This window comes from Lissotriton helveticus, chromosome 5_1 (genome assembly GCF_964261635.1).
Source record: "Lissotriton helveticus chromosome 5_1, aLisHel1.1, whole genome shotgun sequence".
NCBI classification, from domain to species: Eukaryota; Metazoa; Chordata; class Amphibia; order Caudata; family Salamandridae; genus Lissotriton; species Lissotriton helveticus.
This window is the reverse complement of record NC_136065.1, coordinates 1485862847-1485879882: the sequence shown is the minus strand read 5'-3', so window position 1 is coordinate 1485879882 and position 17036 is coordinate 1485862847. Positions and strand designations below refer to the sequence as shown.

The 17036-nt window shown below is 39.9% G+C and overlaps 1 protein-coding gene across 3 annotated transcripts in view; it reads left to right on the top strand.

Annotated features, from left to right (window-relative positions):
- The window catches only part of TRAF3IP3 (TRAF3 interacting protein 3), a 356734-nt gene that overhangs the window by 203172 nt on the left and 136526 nt on the right, over positions 1 to 17036 (top strand). For all 3 annotated transcript variants that reach the window (XM_078644495.1, XM_078644496.1, XM_078644494.1), the window contains 2 exons: positions 64 to 201; positions 5790 to 5934. In XM_078644495.1, coding sequence (XP_078500621.1) covers positions 64 to 201; positions 5790 to 5934 — 283 coding nt within the window. The remainder of the gene's footprint in view (positions 1 to 63; positions 202 to 5789; positions 5935 to 17036) is intronic.

Below are 17036 nucleotides of genomic sequence, written 5' to 3'. Positions count from 1 at the left end.
CGGCAGAATTAAACACATTGTACATCACTTCAGGGTTTGAGACTGTTGTCCTTCTATTTCCAGAGGTCATTTGACGTTACAGAGGATGAGTGCTTTCTATGGAAAGAAGAATATGAAAAGTTAAAAGGTGAATGGGGCGAGTTAGCTGCCAAGCACGTGGAGCTGCAGAGTGAGCTGCATATTCTACAGAGCAAACTTCAGGTAAGGCTAATGCAGATACCCTGTTGTGGAGCACTCTAGTGGATTGCTCATGGTGTCCGAGTTGGGCTACTGTAGCTTACCTTGTAAGCAGAAAACAATGGAATTGCTGAAAAAGATAGCAGTCATAAATCCATCATTTGACCTGAATGTCTCCCCAAGCACCCAGCGCGAAAACAATTGCCACATGCTCACAATCGGCCCTCCCTTACTCAGATAGCTCCTCTGATCTTCATCTCTTTTACTTCCCACTGAGTCCTCCCCTCATGTACTCTGGATGTGACTGCATAATCCTGTGATTAGGCGCATAGGTGGATATAGATGGCAAGGGCTGGTGAGGCATGCACAGCACACCTGCAGGCACCAGTGGAAGGGAATTATTAGCTTCCCCTTGTCCCTCAGTGGCTCCTGAGTCCAGGCTCAGTGAGTGTTCAGATGAGGTAGGGTCCAGGGATGCCCTCTACCAGAGTTCATGGTGACTGCATTTAGCCCCTGTAGACGTTCTTTTCACACTTTGACAGTAACACTTCCTATGAGAAGAAGAGATAGCTCATCGCAGTCCTTCATTCACATGTGATGCGCAGGTCAGACAGTCACCAACTAACGTATGGCCTGTTTTGTGGACTCATTACTTGTGAAGGGCTCACCTCCTTCACAGCCAATAACACATGTTCATACACTTGATAGCACCATGTAAAGCAGGTTAGATTTAATTCCAAATTGTTCTCTTCTACCATTATGAAAGATATAAAAGAAAATGATACTCGGGAACAAATCTCAAGCAGAAACCAAAATAAAAGTAGTTCCGTTATTATTTATCATTTTCACTATTTTATAGTTCCACTGTTTTTGAACAATCATTTTCATGGTTGCATTGCTAATCTATTTGCTGTCGAAGCACGACTCTGGCTATTGCTACACCTTGATCTTTAAGGATTGGAGTGCGTCTGAACTTCAGTCATTGACCAGCCCCTTTTAATTCCCGAGCCCTTCCCTGCCCTCCTCTAACACATTGGTCATAGTATTACTTTTTTGTTACACTTCAGCGTCTACTCGGAAAATTGATGGCAGATGCTGAGAACTCTTTGGACTTTTGAGCACGTACTGTAAAGAGTAGGTGGTGTTCTGAGGTTTGTGTGTCAGCCTGTGGGGTATATGAGGTAATGAATTCTTGGCTGATGATGCAGAAACCAATAGCTTTGTACATCCTGAGGGCTCTCCACACACTAGGTCACATGCGACATGTTTACTTGTTTTTTTCCTAAGGGGCTGCGTTTTTGAGAGACACTGGCAGCTCTGCAACGTTGGTGCTATGGATTATTTATGAAAGAGAAGCTCTGTAAAGTTTCTGATTTAAGTTAGTGAATAGCCAGCTCTCTGCCTCTTGTGAGTGAAGATGTGTCGAGTCTTCTTTATTTATTGCAACATACCCTCCAATAGGAGTTTATTGCGTTGCCACCTCGACATTCTGAAAATCAAGCAGCAGAGGTCATTGCTCATTAAAACGCCAGGATGTTATGGCTTTCTTAAAAAAAGTTTGTAGCTCTCCAAAAGCATCTTCCATCAACAGGCGGCAGTTTCGACCCGAAAGATCTTTTTCACCATTCATGGAAATTCAGGGGCGAGGCAGTGAAAGAGTTTGCACATCATACTGCGAGCTTTTAACTTTATTATCTTCTGGACAGGAAGTCAGTGTAGTTGACACAGGTAGAGTGAGATGGAGTACATTTATTTAAGGTTAAAGATGGTTCTCAGTTGAGCGTTTTGGACCTTTTGTGAGCATTCAGTATATTTCTTTGGTAGACCAGGATATGCTCAGTTGCCATAATCTCCTCTGGATTGCACAAAGACATTGGCGACAGTGATTTTGTGCTTGTAAGGTAAGAAAGGCATACTAATAGTCAGGTCTTTATGATGCTAGAGATCTGAGTATTCAGATTAAGATTGAAATCTAATTTAACTCCATGGTGAAATGCTAAAGTCACTGGCTGAGGGCATGCTCCTAGTTATGAAGGCTATAGAGAGTCATCACAGTGGATGACCTTATTAAATACAGGAAGAAATTCTGTTTTGGTGAGATGCAGTTTTAGTTATTTGAGTGCCATCCAGTTTTCAATGAACCTCATGATAGCTTGGACGCCGGTAATAGGATTGAAGGGGTCCTTTTGCAGGTTGATGACTAGTTGTGTATCATCGGAGTCTAGCTAGAATGTGACTTAGAAGCCAACGGTTATGAATATATGATCAAGAGCAGTAGGAACAGGGCACTTGAGGTACACCTCAAAGATAATGCCTAAAACCGAAGGGGAAACTGCCTGTGTAACCTACCTGAGATTTGCCTCACGCAAACGATTCAAGCCATAAATGAACCTTACCAGGGTTGTGAACTGTTTAAGGCGACTGAGTGGTTGATGGATATGGATAGATCCAGGTAGATTATCGCCCCTGGATCTCCAGTGTACACAGAAATTTCTATATCATCTATGGCAGTCGTGATCACATCCTCTGTAGAAAAGCTTGGCCTGAATAATGCATAGTCAGGGAGAGAATATTGTTGGTCTCTACAGATCAGAATAAGCTTTATTCGGTTGTATTTAGAAACCATAAAAGCAGCAAAAGAAAGAAAAATGCATACATATATAAATGGCTCAGCATATCATGCACAAGATAAAAAGGAATCAACTATAAAACAAGCTCCAATCAGTTTGACAATTCAGCAAAAACGAAAAGGGTACGTGCAAAATCTAGAAACCAAGAAATGATTAGATAGTTAGTAACACAAGATTCTTGGATTCCCATTTCGCCAGAAAATGTGGTTCCATGTCATTTGCCTTAGGGATAAATGGGGTCGGGGGCCGGGATAAAAATCGTACAAGTCCCAGATGCGAATGGGGCCATCTCCCTCTTTGGGCTGGGAAGATCGCAGATGGGGAACAATATTCGTGTACTTAAATTTAATTAGGATCAAGTCGCCCGGGATGTCTTTGGGCGACATGCCCAGCCACCCCAACCTCCTAACACTCAAGATGCCGCCATCTAAGCCCGGTGGAAGTGGTCTGTTTAGTTTTAACCAGGAAATGGCTTTATTTAACAAGTCCTGATGAGTTTCTAATTTGCCCTGGCTGGATGCAGGAACCCCGGAGAGAACAGTCACGTAAGGGGCGGCTTCTGGGGGTAGGTTTATCCGCGTCCTGCTTTCAAGTGTGGTCCTGGGAACTATATGGGGTACAGGTACGGACTTATGAGTAATATTCTGGCCTCTTGGATTTACAACTGACATTAGGGGTTCAAGAGGTTCAAGAGTTTGAGTTTTCATGCGTGTCGTGGGCTTGAGCTTTTCATTGTCACTGTGGGAGACAAAATGAATGGGTGTGGCAGTTGTTTCCTTTGGAGTATAGTTCCTTAGTATTAATTTTTCGATACTGGTCAACCTATCTCCCAGATTGTTGATTTTTGTGACCAGGGGTGATAGTGCAGTTAAAAAACAGTTGCTCAATGTGGGCCAGTAGGGTCGATTGAGAAAGTGATACTGAGTCAGATGTTCTATTCAATCCTCAGTCAGCAATAATGTGGGAGGGTTGGAGGGGAATAGCAAGGGGGTAGTACACATTTTGTCGGCATTAGGTGAAATTTCAACATCATTATCATTTTCCTCATCAGAGACTCTGCCCACTATGGGGGGTGTAGATAAGTCCTGGGCGTAGTTGGTGCCACACAGGGCATTTAGCTCCTCCCAGATGGACATGATGTGAGGATCTGTGAGCTACAGCAGCAGCGATAAAACAGCACAGTGTGGGATCAGTAGTGGTATTTATACAATAAGGCGACTCGTTACCTCCAAGTTCGTGATATCCAAGAGGGGTGGCCCGTCCCGGCCTCCTCGTGCCTCTGAGGGCCACAGAGGGCCACAGAGGGCCCGCCTTTTGCCCGGGCTTGGCCCGGCGTCCCGCGGAGCGGAGCGCTGCTTTATGGCGCCTCCTGGCGCTGTCCGGTGTCAGAAGGCAGCGCCGCCGCTGAGGCTGCCGGGAAACGTAGTCCCGGGGCGGCGGCGCTGTTAGGAACAAGAGCGTGACTCCTGGTGGTGGTGGCTGCAGTGGAGGCCTCCTCTCCTCCCCCCTCCGAGTTGGCTGGTGTCACCCCGAGTTGGTTGGTCTCTACAAAGATTTGGAGCTGTTTCATGACTACTGTCAAAGCAAGCACAAGGAGATGATGGACGGTGCGCTGAAACTTTGCACTCACCCCGGTCACTATTAGATCTGTGTTGAATCCAACATCGTTCTTTAGCTCACTTCACCACCCCAGTTCCGACCCAGTCGTATGAAATCAGTCTTGAACCTGTTTCTCATGGGAACAGTCCAGCCCGAACTGCCAAGCAGGTCTTCCCTGAACCAGAAACAAGCATCCTGGGACCGGTTTTGGGGTAACACCTGACTACTCTCTCCAACAGCTTGGTCACAAAAGGGAATCTTTTTATAGGCCTTAAGCTGGTTGGATCACTGGGGTCGAGGTAAGTTTCAGAGTGGGACCCATGATTGCATTCTATAGGCTGTACCGGACTGATCTGGTCTGAAGAAGTATTGATTATAGATGTATTTCTTCGATCTGTTGTGGATTTTTAAGCTATTAGGAATGTATCCAGACAGATTGTCAGGGGGAGCCAGAGGGTTTCCTGACTTGGATTAGATAGCGGTTTTCTATCTGAAAGAGGGTAGTGCATTCAGATAGCTGTTTGTGATTATCTGCCTTTATGTCACCTGTTTGAGGGATCTTTGTCTCTATTTGTAAATTGTTCATAAAATTCTCTAATTGTTTTTGTAAAGTAAATTAATAGGGAGTACCCCAGATCTTGAGTTCAGTCATCCCTATCGGTGAAAACTAAGGGAGTAACAAGAAGTTTGATAGTTTGGATTACGTTTTGTGGGCTGCTATGGGCGTGAATGATTTTGTGAATAAAGATTTATTTTTGCTTTCTCACTAGTTTGTTTTACTTGCACATTTGTCTTAAATAGCTGCTTTGATCAAAACATTTTCATCAATCTCTTATAGGTTTGTATAACAGTTTTTTAATTCTTAACGTCGTCTGATAACTTCAGATTCCTCAGTAACTTAGATTTATTCCTTTTCTGTTTCTACTGGTTCAAGCAACTAGGCTAGAGTGTTGATCAGTTGCTCTAATACAGTAGGATTGATATATATTCTATTGTGCTGAGATTTGTTAAATTTATTGTGGAGCAAAGTATTGAGATTCTCCCTGGAAACTGTGTTCCAATAGTACTTGCAGTAGTTTGCCTATCTTGTGGGGCTGTTATTTTGCATTGATAAGAAAGTAATTAGATGGTGGTGTTGCCAGACTCACTGAATGAAGTTGTCCTGCCACTCAACAAAGCTGCCAGACCTCAAACACTGTTTGCAATTTGGTGCCTAGGTGATAGTCATAGAGAGGTATTTTTATTTATTTCAGTTAATGTCTGTAGAGTTTATACTCTCAACACCTAAGAGACATAGATGTCAATCTGTATTATTATATAACTATTAAGAGTACTCTGCGTCCTCTCAATGTACTCAGATTCTTATTCCATTCAACATTACAGTGGGTAGAGTCCCAAGATCTGCAGCTGCGGAAGTTCCAGTCTCGCCTGCAGTGCTTTGAGAGGGAGCGTGCAGAGATGCAGTCTCAAATTGAAGTCTTGGAGGACGACAATAATCTAAAAAGGGAACAGCTGAACTCCATGGCAGGTACTGCACTCTTAAAATACCAAACTGTTTGCATTGCAATTCCGTGGGGCATGGACATAATTTCCTTCTCCAAAGGCTGATGAAATTGTTTCCAAATTGGCATAATCTTAAGATTTTGTATTTCTTCTCCAGCATCAAGAGGCTGAAGTGTATGTTGAGTCATTTGAGAGGTCAATGGGGTCTTACTTTAGTGTTCATTTAGTGTAATCCCAAAACATACATTTTTCTCAACTATTTTTAACAGAAAGCCACCATAGTGGTTTCCCATTTTCTTACCAGTTGCAAGACATATGTACATTCAAATAAAATAACATATTTCCTGCATAGGATAACCATAAATTAACAAATATGTGAACCTTCAACCGTGATTCTTTTCTTTAAACACTAAGGAAGCACTGCAGTTTCTGTAAAAATTCCACATTCTCCATCACAGTACATAACCGTCATTTTTACTTCTATACATTTTCCCCCTAATTCACAAAACACTAATCTGGTTTTAGTCTGCATACTTGTACATATCCATCTTTTTCTTTCAACTTCAAGAATCAGCAAAGAACAGGATTACATTCAAATACATACTTTCTTTACGTGTAGATTTCTGTGTCAAAGTAAACCAACTCACAAGACATTTCACTAGGTTGCCTACTCAAGTAATCGACCATCTGGTCCTGATTGCATTTGCTGAGTTTTAAAATCTGTTTGTATATTATTCTTTGCACTGCACTTTTATGGTCTAAACCACCGAAATAAAGTTGAATGATGATGATGATGCCGGAAATAGGTTACCTTGAAGACAGTCTTGGATAGAAATATGCGACATTTAGGTGAAATATGTGTGGTTTCATAGAATGAGCGTGTCCACTTGTGCAATTTAGAAGAATTACATCTCTTTCTCCCTTATTTAAATGGCACCGAACCTCCTATTTTTGAGTTTAAAGTGAAAGTTTATTGAAAGAATTTGCAATGATAACATGTGAAAAAATAACAGAAACCATTGAACCTAAAATATATACAATCTAAAAGGGAAAAAATACAAAGAGCACCAGCAGAACAATATAAACGGTAATCACCGTTTTAGATGACCAATAATCAGAAACGCTGCCTAGAAAAAGATTAATAAAATTGAAAGGGGATTTGGAATTAAAAATTGAGTTAATTTTTTTCCAGACTTTTACCCAAAAGTCATAAATAGGGGGCATTCAAATAGCATATGTTTAAGATCTGCACACAGGACTAACATCTGTAGGATAGTGTGGGATCTAATTTATGTAATCTGACAGGGGTAACCTACTCCGCCAAATTAACTAATTTACTCAACAGGGCTGAACCTAAAACAGTGCATCATCACTGCAACACACATCAAAGGGCATACCCTGGATCAGGTATGGTCTAACAACCTGCCTTTAACCAACCTAGAAGTCACACCGTGCATATGGTCTGACCACCATCTTATTAAATTCACTATAAATATTTCCATTCACCTCATAACAACTAAATACAACCCTGGCTCACGAAGAAGCTGGAGCACTATTAATAAAGATACATTTTTAGAGTCACTAACTAACACCATCCCTACGGTTCAACCATCTGTCAACCAAGGCGAGGAAGGCCTATCAAACTGGCTGATGACTGCCAATAATAAATATGCCCCTCTCAAGAAATTACACCGGGCCCATCGCCACGAAGCCCATAAGTGGTTCTCACCTGAGCTAAAAAAATTAAAACTTGACCTCCGTCAAGCAGAGAGAAAGTGGAGACATAAATACTCCCCGGACGACAAAAGTAGGTTTTTACAGGCACGCGGTACATATAAAAAGGCGATAATAACTACCAAAGCCAAATTCTTCTCGTCCAAAATCATCAATTCCACAAATCGCTCTAAAGATATCTTCTCAATCATTAACAAACTATCTAACCCGGACAGAATCACAGTGAAACTCACCCCCTCTCAAACCTTATGTGATTCCTTAAATAATTCCTAGCTGTCCGTGCCCGGCGCACCACAGGAAACCTAAGAACCCAGAAAAGCTGGCACAATTCCCATTAATAAACCAAGACATTTTCACAGACCTACCAGTCAAAGTAAAATCTGGATCTCCTAGAGACTGCTGTCCTCCAAGGATCCTTAAGGAAATATTTTCTGCCTGCCCAAGCCCAGCCGTGACTCTCCTAAATGAGTCACTGCTACAGGGTCAGGTACCAGAGTCCTTTAAAAAAGCCATAATCATCCCCTTATTAAAAAAAAACAGGAGCTGATCCTAAAATGTTAACAAATTTTCGTCCAATATCACTGCTTCCATATCTAGCTAAATTGCTTGAAGCCCATGTAGCTAAATGCCTATCTGCTTTCCTGGAGCAATCGGAATACCTGGACGCTCATCAGGCAGTTTTCCGTCCTGCTCACTCGTCAGAGTCAGTGATTCTGTCAGTATTGGAAACTCGTAGAGACAAGGCAGACATGGCACTCTCTCAAGTCCTGGTGCTTCTGCATCTCTCGGCCGCCTTTGACACGGTCGATCATAACATCCTGATCGACCGTGTCAAGGATGCGGGTGTTGAAGGCTCTGCCCTAGAATGGATCACATCATTCCTCACAAACCGATCCCAGTCAGTTCATCTTGGCGGCTTCACGACCCCCATGATCAAGACTACTTGTGGAGTCCCGCAGGGTTCTTCACTCTCACCTCACTTATTTAATCTCTACCTTCTCCCCTTAGTCCACGCATTAAGAGAAAGGAATATTCAAACCTTCAACTATGGGTATGACTTCCAGCTAGTATTTCAGATTAGCGACTCCCTGACCTCTGTTCACGAATTTCAATCGACATTCAATCAATCAATCAATCAATCAATCAAGGCATTTATAGAGCGCACTACTCACCCAGAGGGTCTCAAGGCGCTGGGGGGGGGGGGATTGCTAATCATCCGGGATTGGATGAATAGTAATCAATTTAAATTAAACCCGGATAAAACAGAACTAATCCTTACGGGAGGCCTACGCAACCCCTGGAGCTCTCTCTTCTGGCCCAAAGAATTAGGACAATCCCCGACCCCATCCAAACAAGCCAAAACACTAGGGGTGGTGGTCAACAGTGATCTCACCATGAAATCCCACATCGGTTCTGCCATTTCCACCTGTTTCTTTCAACTAAGGAAAATAAAGAAAATCAGCAGGTACCTCACTCAAGAAGTTAAACTTCTGGCAGTCCTTGCTATGGTGATCTCGCACATTGACTACACCAACTCCCTATATTTTGGCATCCCAGCTTACCTCACTCACCGCCTCCAACTGGTACAGAATCAGGCAGCCAGACTGATTCTACAGGAAAACAAACGCCAACATGTTACCTCCCTCCTGGAAAAACTTCATTGGCTTCTGATATCACAGAGATGCGCTTTCAAATTGGGATGCATCATCTTCAAATCCTTGAATGACAAAAGCCAAACATTCATTAACAGCATGATCAAAAGATACAATCCAACTCGTATCCTAAGATCCGCCCACCTGCATCTTTTGACAACACCTTCCTTCAAACAGAAACGATTTGGAGGATCCAGATTCTCTACACTGGCTCCAAGATACTGGAGCTCCATGCCGCTAGAGAGTAGATCCTGCACTGACCTCATGACATTCCGCAAACTTAAAAAAACATGGCTTTTCCGACAGGCTTACAAGTAACTCTCGAATAAATCACACCACCTTATCCTTTTCCCAGTAGCGCCAAGAAACCAATCTGGTGTACGAGCGCTTTATAAATCAACTATAACATAACATAACATATAAAAAAATGTAATGTTTGAGTTGTGTTAGCCGCTCTAGAAGACTTTCTTATTTTCGACCAAATCTTTTTCCAATGGGAGATGGGAAAGGTAGATTGAAAGTCAATCTCCCAACAAAGTTAAATGTCAGTTTTATCTCTATCTTCCAGAGTTAAAGTTATATGTTTATATATTTGGGAAGCAGAAGGTAATGAGTCTAATATTCTACAAAGAGTAGATGAGGAAGGTGACTGTATTGTTCAAAGGAGAGGTTATGATAAGCTTTTTGCATTGCTAGGTAAGTAAATTATATTTGTCTTCATAAGAGGCCGGGAATGAAAAAATAATTTGGGCTTCAGAAAAAGGAAGACTAGAACCATCTTGACATACTTGAGATACTCGTTTCAGTCCTTTAGAATGCCACTCCTTTCATCCTTCCAAATTAAACTCTGTTATTAATCTTAAACAAAACATTGTACCAGATAGAGGAAGCTAAACATTTCTCTCTTGATGACTTGAAGGATATAAAAATGGGAGAAAGGATCCTGCATGTGTTCTTGAAAATTGGATGAGACAAGAAGCCAGGTTTAGAAGAAAAAGATAAACACTCTAACAAGGAAAAAGAATTGGTAAAAACATTTCTCCATAAAGGTACAGGCACATCATCATTGTCTTTTAATAGAAGAGCCAACTGTTTAAGACCGAATGCTTGATGATATTTGATGAAATCTGGAAAATTAACGCCTCCCAGGAGTTTTGGTTTCGTAAGTTTACACAAAGATATCCTAGATTTTTTCCCATTCCGTAAAAATTTGGATAGAATTGAGTAGATTTTAAAAAAATGGTTTAGGGATATTAACCAGCATGTTAGATATATAAAATAATATAATGGGAACAAGCATCATCATAATAGAATCAAGACGTCCCCACCAGGATAAGAATATCCAGGGAGATGTAAGATCAAGTAGAGTTTTAGATAAAGAGTCCAAATTCAAAGTTATAGAATTCTTAACCGAATCTGAGAACAATAGGCCAAGATATTTAATATGAGATGAATTCCAATGAAAGGAAGATGCACTGAAGTCGGTGTGGAAACATAACTTATTTAAAGGGAGCATTTCACATTTATCTGTGTTCAATTTGTACCCTGAAACGTTTGAAAAATTGTTAACTTTCAATAAGAAAGCAGGTAAAGATGTTTGAGGGTGAGCTATGAATAGAAGGATATCATCAGCATAAGCTGAAATTTTAAGTTGGGAGTTACCATAAGAAAAACCAGTAATGTGGGGGTTAGAGCGAATCTTGATTTAAAAGGGTGCTAAAGCCAGAATAAATAATAAAGGGGAGAGAGGGCAACCTTTTCTTGCACTTCTATTGAGAGGAAAATATGAAGATAAGAAGCCATTAGCTAAAATAGAGGATTTGGGAGAGGAATAAAGTAAAGACACATATTGAATGAACGTAGGACCGAAACCAAACCAACATTTTTGATCTTTTCCTTCTTTTGGAAGAAGGCACATCAGTGTTTCCTGAAAAGAACAGCAGGAAGAATTAGAAGAAATGAAATAGAGAAAGAGTTGATGTAATTTAGGTAAAAGGAAAGTGAGTAAAATTCAATAGTGAAACCATCAGGGCCTGGAGCTTTACCTTGTTTAATGGAGCGAAATGTCTTGAATCTGAATGTCCTTTTCTAATAAGGAAAAATCTAGGGTTTGAAGGAGGGGAAATGGAGGATAAATAGCTAGCGATATCATGTGTTTCCGGTAGAACTTCTGAGGAATAGAGAGTTTGATAACATTTTGTAAATTCTAAAACAATATCTTCACTTTTATAAAGAGTATGGTTAGAAGAAGATAGGATAGAATCAATAACAGTACGTTCTTTCTTGATTTTTAGATAATTTGCAAGAAGCTTCCCTGATTAATTCTGACCACCATTTATTGCGCACTAGCCTTGAGTAGGAACGATTTGGCATTGTCAGTAGATATTTGATTAGATTCAAAATTTGGCTAGAAGTAAATCATTAAGGGTAGTCGCAGATTGGGATTTATAGTAGGAATGTTCTAGTGTCTTAATCTTTAATGTGAGATTTTTTAATTTATTAGAAGCTCATTTCTGTTTTTGGGAAACAAATTTAATAATAAAGTCTCTAGAAGCTGCTTTAAGGGTGTCCCAAACAATTTGAGGTGAAATCCCGGGAGTTTCATTATCCTTAAAAAAATATGAGCAAAATGTTCGAAGGAGTGAGTGAAATGTGAATCTGATAGAAGGGCGTTGTTAAATATCCAACGCCGGGTTCCCTGAAGAGTAGGAAGGAATTCTAAATCTAAAGTAACTGGAGCGTGGTCAGAGATCAAAATAGATCCTATATCAGAACTGATAACCCTCTGACCAAGTTAAATAGAAATAAAAATATAATCTAACCTAGATTGCGAAAAATGGGCAGGAGAGAAAAAAGTATATTCTTGGACATTAGGATTACATAATCTCCAAGCATCTACAAGAGATCTTTTGAGAAAGGGTTGATGTAAATTAAGAATGCATGTGAGAAGGTATAAATTTGGTTTTAGATTTTCTGTCAAGGATAGGGTCAAAAATCATATTGCAATCACCACCCATGAACAAATAATCATCAGAGTATGTCATCAATTTAGATAATACTCCTAGCCAAAAAGATTTGTCAGGTGTGGTAGGTACATATAGATTAACAATAGTTATTAGAATCTCATAAATCAGGAGAAATACAGAAACTCATCTGCCATCACAATCTACATCTTGAGTAAGCATTTGTATAGTAAGAAGCTTGTGACATAAAATAGCCACTCCTTATGTTTTCCTGCAAAGCAAAGACTTGACCCACCCATTGACGTTTTAGCTTAGCAATTTCTTTATCAGCAATATGAATTTCTTGTAACAAAACAATATCACCTTTTAAAGGGGAAAGATGAGACAAAACCCATTGATACTTTATAAGGGAACCTAAACCTTTAACATTCCATGAAACTACTGTTAAAGTAATTTATTACATAACAATATCTTAAGAACGTTACTGAATAAGAAAATTACGATAACTGGTGCATTATCAGAAAAATAGGAAAAACAGAATATGAGATAACTTTGAAACATTATAAGTGATGTGTAGAAACTTGCAAATTGGAAAAAGAAAAAAAAGAAATGACCGAGGATAGAAAAAGGAGGAGAAAAAGAATAATATGAACATCTGGACATAAAAAGTAAGAGATCAAATAAAAAATATGAGATAGGTAGAGGAATAGGTGATAAAGACCATTGTAAACGGAAAGAAAGAAAAGGGAAGAGAAAAAGAAAACATATAAAACAGAGGATCATAGAAATAAAAAGATACCAGAACCTTAACAAAAGATGACATACCAAGAACACACAGAAAGGGATTGAGGGTAGTGGAGCCACAGGATGGGATGGTACATCAACCAGAGCTCCAACGACTGGAACGAGAGGAAGACAAATTACCATCAGATGAACGGGTGATCACACGAGTGAAAATGGATGAAATTGAAACCTAATGAAGAAAAATAAGATAATAAATATATATAAAGCAACAAATACATTATACAAAACAACAATCAAAACGTCTTAAGAAAAAGAAGAAGCATAGCAATATTAAATAGCGAATCTGGAAACATCCATGTCTTCTTGTCGGCAATCTTCCAAGAATCTTTGAAGGAGGCGAGGATCTTCCTATGTAGTCGTCTTATTTTTATACGTGACTTTAAAGAGACAGGGATGGATAAGTCTGAATCTGGCATTAAGATCACTTAATGCTGGTCTCATGTCCAAAAATTGCTTCCTTCTATCTGCTGTGGATTTGGCATAATCTTGTGTGAAGAAAAGATTGGAACCCTGCCACGAGATTCTACCTTTAGCTTTGGCGGCTTGTAAGACTTTCAGCAGCTCTGTATACTCCAAAAAGTACAGTGTCACTCCTCGCAGTTTAGTTGATGAATTTGTCGAGTGAGAGATATGTCCCAAGTGATGAGCACGCTAAACATTCAAAGGTGGAGAGATGGGGATGTCTAACAATTTTGGAAGAAAGATTGAAAAAAGGAGATTGGATTTGTACCTTCAAGACTCTCTATCAAACCATAAATGCGAAGGTTATTGCATCGTTCATGGTTTTCAACCTGCTTCTGAAGACTTGAGATCTGTTACTGCATTGAGGGAACTTGAACCACAGTAGATTGAAAAGTTTCCACTTTATTCTCCAAATGAACCACTCTACTCTCCATATGAGACCATTTATTATCTAATTGTTGCAGACGTGTATTAGTTTCCTCCATATACGGTATAAGGGCTCAAATTTTGTCGAGAATTAATTCCATTGATATAGGGGAAGGAGAAACTGTTGGTGAGGGCGGATCTTGCTTGACCCTCCTCACAGGTGTCTGCGCTGATGAAAAAGGAAGTTTTGATAAAACTTTAGATGAAGACATTGCAACATTAGATACAGAAGAATTTGAAGATACCTGGTCAGAGTCTGCCATATTATTATGAAGAACACTGAAAGGGTTGTAGTCCACCACGGAAGTAGAAGACATTGCCGTAGAGATTTGAACAGATTTTGTTCTCGCCATACATGAAAGTCATAAAGTAGTAATAATGAAAAAAATTAGAGAAGAAAAGCAGCAATATGGGATATAACCATCTAAAAAATGACCAAGATGATCTAGAAATCAAAATTGAGGAGAGAGTTTGCCATATACTCGATTTCCACGTAAAAAGCACCCAAGGAAGGCCAAAATATTGAATGAAATAAACATGCCTCAAAAATTCTTCAAGAGGAGCCTCATAAATAAAAAACAAAGAACTCGCCTGAAGAAATATAAATAAAAGGCAGGAAATTAGGGAGGTTGAAGGTCATGAAAGTGAGAAAAATCATCTGCCTCATTCTGTGAAGAGAATTCACCGCTCGTGGTAAAACAAAATGGCAGCCGCTAGTCTCAATTCACTCGCGCCGGCCTTTAATTAAAGAATAGGCAAGCCACTTACTTGGGGAACTCTACAGAATAGCACACACTGTTCCTACCATCTTCCGCGAAACAGCGGCTGACTTCCGTGCCGTTCGCTGTGGTGGAAGATGTTAAATCAGGAGAAACGCTCCCGCTCCGTCACAGAGCTCACGGGAGAGTGGCCATCACCGACGGAGCCATGCCCCCAGCACCGCACCTCTTCACCTACCAAATGAAATATCTGAAAGTAAACCTTCACAAACAATAACATGCAAACAAACCCATTCCCATATGAATGCCAATCTCTGAAATTTGCCCCAGTCAAGATGCAGGGATACTGACACTTGAATTGCTGACTTGATATCCTGTGTGGGGATATAGTGTTCGAGATTGCTCAGCAGATTTAGTAGAAAGGATGGAGATGTGTTCAATCAAGTTGCCATATTGTTTAGTGACAAATCCAAGAAATGTAGCTGAAAAAACCAGGGAAAAAGAGATGGACTGAAGTGATGGATTGTTAGAATTGAGAAATACCAATTTGGTTTCTGAAAAGTATAGTTTTAAAAATGAGCTTAAGGAAATAGTTATACTGATTTAATTGGACACTCTGAGTTAAAGCTGCTTATGATCAGTGTATTGATGTGTTTCTATATTACTCTCCTGCAAGATTGTGCCAAGAGGTTCCATCTATATGTAAATAGATAGGGTGGAAGTGACAAGCTTAAAAGAACACAGCCACATACACCATTCACCTTCATCATCACTCATCTTAAGTGCCATCACTGTGTTCAGGAAGGCAGATGGATTATCTGTCATAAATACGGAAGCCTGACTTTTCACCTTTATCTCAAGAAGATAGCATATCTTTGTTGAGAGGGAAAGATAGGCTCTCCAGCTGGCATTACTCGCAGGCACTGCACTAGCTACAACAAGTCTCTTTCCGCCCCTTCTGAGCTGCCTGATTGTTAACATATAATGTGTATTTGTAAAGCACACATTCACCCTGAAGTATATCTTGACGCTGAATACCAGATGTTTATTGTTACTCAACGGCAGTCATTTTATCAACCTCAGAAGGATGAAAGGCTGAGTGGACCAGGAGGGATTCGAACCTGTAACCATGATGCCAAACACGGTCCCCTACAGTGGACGCATTAATCCACTTTTGATGTAAAAGAGTGTCTTAAGCCTGGACATCTGCAACAGTTTTGTGAAGTAAAGAATGGAATAGAAAGTTAAAAGAACTGAGAAAATAGTGCAGAGGCACTGTGTATCTGGTGAACAGTCTAGCATTAAGGTTGATTAAGCCCATCATGCATATAATGTTACCAAGGACCATTAAACCTAGGCATAAAAAAGACAGTAGATTTTAGTTGGAAGCTACTTTCCCCAGCAAGGTAAACAGAAAGACAAGACTTCTCTCCAGTTCTCAGATCCTCCAACTTTTAAAGGTAATCATTATTACACATCGAAAGTTAGGTGTAACTAACAAAAAAATAATTACCATTTGAATTCTGATTCAGTAAAAACAAACAAGAAGAGCAATTGGCTTTCTTGCATTCAAAAACAGAGGAACCTAAAACACCTAGACTGCTGTAACCCTTATAAGGGATTTGAAAAGCGCAAATTTAGTCCAGAAGCAGCAACAGAAAACTTTATAGTAATGCTCTACGTATATTTAAAACTTGCACCTATTAACTACAGCTTGTGTCAACTCTGACCGCAACTACAAAAAAAATCAACCTAGATTCAGTATCATCTTTTGACATTCACTGTCTTTAATCCAATAAAGCTTACACTTCTTATAAGCTGATGCAATAAGCTCAAGCATGGTGGGCCTACATCTGTCTAGTTTAGTCCTTATATCTGCTCTGTTATAGTCAAATAAGACCCTCAATCTGAAATATCTTAAAACCATTTTTTAGTAAAAGGCTTCTCAACACTTAAGTAAGGCTGAAAAAGTGTTACAATTAACTGCAAAAAGAATCCCAAATGAGGCACAAAAAAGACATTCATAATTAACAAGTAAGTCTCAAATGTTCATTGAGGAAAACCATGTCTTAACACTCTCCTCCAAGAACTGAGAGCAGTAAGGCACAATACATAGCAAATGGAAAACAACATTTTTAAACTTTACAAAAATCGCACTGTGCTCACAATAAACACACCCAATGGTGTAACATTGTAGCATTCCTTTTACAAATTGATTATATCATAAGCCGTTAATTAATTTGCTGCAACAAACAGCTAAAAGTAAAGCATTGCCAACAATTTGCTTCAAAAGGCCCTGCTGCCTGTCCTTAATCTTTTTAAAGCTTTTACCTGTTTTAACTACATAGTAATTTTAGCCTATTGCTG